The sequence below is a fragment of the Mustela nigripes genome, chromosome 13 (assembly GCF_022355385.1).
Source record: "Mustela nigripes isolate SB6536 chromosome 13, MUSNIG.SB6536, whole genome shotgun sequence".
Taxonomy (NCBI): domain Eukaryota; kingdom Metazoa; phylum Chordata; class Mammalia; order Carnivora; family Mustelidae; genus Mustela; species Mustela nigripes.
The window spans coordinates 52,183,318-52,186,501 of NC_081569.1; the positions used below are offsets into that span (position 1 = coordinate 52,183,318).

The following is a 3,184-nucleotide window of genomic DNA, read 5'->3' on the forward strand; positions in this document are numbered from 1 at the left end:
CACTCCTAGGTATTTACCCAAAGAATACAAAAACACTAATTCAAAGGGATACTTGTACCCCAATATTTATGGCAGCATTATCTACAACAGCCAAACTATGGAAGCAGTCCAAGTGACCATGGACTAATGAATGAATAACAAAGAGTTGTATTCTTACACAGCCATAAAAGAAGAATGAAATCTTTCCATCTGCAACAATGTAGTTAGAGCTAGAGAGTATTATACTAAGTGAAGTAAGACAGTCAGAGAATGACAAATACCACATGATTTCACTCTTAACAAACTATAGAACAAACTCATGGTTACCAGAATGGGGCAGGAGGGAAGAAGGAAACAGGTGAGGAGATTAAACAGTGCACTTGTGATGAGCAGTGGGTATTATATGGAAGTGGTGAATCACTGTATTGTACCCCTGAAACTAATATTACAGGGTGTGTTAACTAACTAGAATTCAAATAAGCTTTTTAAAAGTTGAATAAAATACAACAAGTGAATAAACAAAAGGCATAATGAGATCTTCAGATACAAAGAAGAAATTGATAGTTTTCAGAGGGGAGGGAAGTGGAGGGTGGGCAAAATGAATGAAAGTGTGTGGAAGATACAGTACTCTAGTTATAGAGCAAGTAAGTCATGGGAAGAAAAGACACAGCATTGGTAATATACTCAGTGGTATCATAACAACACTGTATGGTGATGGTAGCTACACTTATGGTGTGCATAGCATAAAATATACGAAGCTGAATTGCTGTTATATACCTAAAACTAATGTAACACTATGTGTCAACTACACTGAAATTAAATTTTTAAAATTTTTCAATTAAAATAAAATAGATAATTAAATATATACGAAATCCTCTAGGCCACATATTTTAGGGTACTTCAATGAATTCCTGGAACCAATTCCAGACATAGAGTAAGCACAGCTCCATATATATAGTAAGACAAAAAAATCATTTCAGAGAACAAATGAATGAAACAAAGAATGAATTACTGGTTCATGAATGTGCACATGTATGTGATCAAAAGGAAATCAGAAGGTGTCATTGGTTTATGCTTTTCAAAATTCTTCCCAGAAGGAGTTACATCACCAATAGATAAAATACTGAGTAATCATGAGGCACTTATCTAAGAGAAAGGTTAGCAAGAAAAGGGGGCTGACGTGAGAACACAATGAAGCAGGGAAGATCAGTACTCCTCTAGTCTGAAATCAGATTGTTTTTAATTATCTGAAGAACAATATGAACACAAAAGTTTCCTGCTGAACAAGGTAACTATGTCCTCCAAATCATAAAGAAAAAGTTGGCTTGTAAGAGACCTGAGGAACCTGGATTAGATGGGGCACCTGAGTGGGTCAGATGGTTAAGCCTCCACCTTCAGCTCAGGTCACGATCTCTGAGTCCTGGGATTGAGCCCCACATCAAGCCTTTCATTGGGCTCCCAGATCAGCAGGGAGTCTGCTTTTCCCACTGCCATTCTCCCTGCTTGTGTTCTCTATGTCTGTCTCCCTCTCTAATATAAATAAAATCTTCAAAAAAAAAAAAAAACCTGGATTAGAGATGACTATTTCCCAACTCACCAAAGGAATAAGAAAAAGAGCCATTATTGGTAAAAGAGGAGATTATCAATTGTAAGTGAGTAACTAGCACCTGGGATACATCAAGAGAAAGATTATAAGAAAGTATGTGGATAAATTGAACAAACAATGATAAACTGAAAACTTTAACAGAAAAAGTGAAGCTAAGAAAAGTAGCACATGTATGTGCAACTCCATATGAATCAACATAAGTTTTCAATTAAGGTTTTATTTGTCTAAGTCTTCATTATTCAAAGGAAAGAGGAGCATTCTTAAGGGATGTAGTAACATGTGAATCAGCTGCAGATGCACTAAAGAAGCCAGTTCTAAAATGCCAGATACAAGCTACATGATGATCACAATAAAAATCTTATATCATTTTTATGAAATCTTTCTAAAAATCACTAATGGTCTGAAAGCTCTTTTCATTGCTGCCTTCATCTTTTTACTCCTGAATGTGTAGATGACTGGATTCAGAAAAGGAGTGAGAACAGCATCAGAAAAAGCAAGAAATTTGTCCAGTTGTGAATTGGGATGTGGCCATGTATAGATAAACATGGTTGGGCCAAAGAAAAAAAGGACCACAGTGATATGAGCTGACAGTGTGGAAAGAGCTTTGGACGAACTGCCTGAGGAATGTTTCCAAACAGTAAACAGAATGAAGATGTAGGAGATGAGGAGTATAGAGAAAGAACCAACACAGAGGAACCCACTGTTGACAGTGACCATGAACTGCAATCTGTAGGTATCTGTACAAGCCAGTCTGAGGAGACGAGAAAGGTCACAGTAAAAGCTGTCCAATACATTAGGACCACAGAAGGGTAAATTAACAATAAATGCTAGTTGGAACAGTGAGTGTATTATGCCAAGGGCCCAAGCAGCAACCAGAAACAAAATGCACATCCGTGGACTCATGATGGTCAAGTAGTGCAGAGGCTTACAAATGGCAACATATCTGTCAAAGGCCATGGCAATGAGCAGCACCATCTCCACGCCACCAATGACATGGATGAAGAATATCTGGGCAATGCAGCCTCCAAAGGAGATAACTTTGCGCTTTCTGAAAAGATCATAAATCATCTTGGGTGAGGTGGCAGAGCAGGCCCCCAAGTCAATGAAAGAGAGACTGGCCAGTAGGAAGTACATGGGGGAATGTAAGTGAGGATCGATGGTCACAGAAAACACAATGAGGATGTTTCCTGTCATGCTTGCCACATAGAGCACAGAGGAGAACACCAGGAGAAGAAGCTGGATCTCCCATGAATGAGTCAGTCCCAGAAACACAAACTCAGACACAACTGAGTGATTCCCTCCATCCATGAACCCAGCCAACTCGGCTGCACTGAAATGAGGAAAACTAACAATATGAGAAAGAAATTATGATTTTCAAGAATGAGAGTGGTACTAACGATTTATGTTGCATTACAAATGAGATCTACCTGGTAACCCAATTCTTCAGACTTCATAAGTAATGATGAAAATGACAATGACATAAGCACAACTCAGGAGATCATATTATAACTGAAACTATCAGGAAAATCTCTCATTGCCTAAAATTAATAGAAGAATTTGGCAAGAAGAAAAGCTTCACAGGTGCCTGTAACAAGAAAC

General features: G+C 38.1%; 1 protein-coding gene across 1 annotated transcript; it reads right to left on the reverse strand.

Moving 5' to 3' along the window:
* Positions 1 to 1,954: 1,954 nt before the first annotated feature.
* Positions 1,955 to 2,893, reverse strand: LOC131998665 (olfactory receptor 4F3/4F16/4F29-like). The gene has a single exon (XM_059371151.1). The coding sequence runs from the start codon at positions 2,891 to 2,893 to the stop codon at positions 1,955 to 1,957; it is 939 nt and encodes a 312-aa protein (XP_059227134.1).
* Positions 2,894 to 3,184: the final 291 nt, after the last annotated feature.

Coding starts and splice junctions, on each gene's coding strand:
- LOC131998665 (XM_059371151.1), bottom strand. CDS start 2,893: ATGGATGGAGGGAATCACTCAGTTGTGTCTGAGTTTGTGTTTCTGGGA.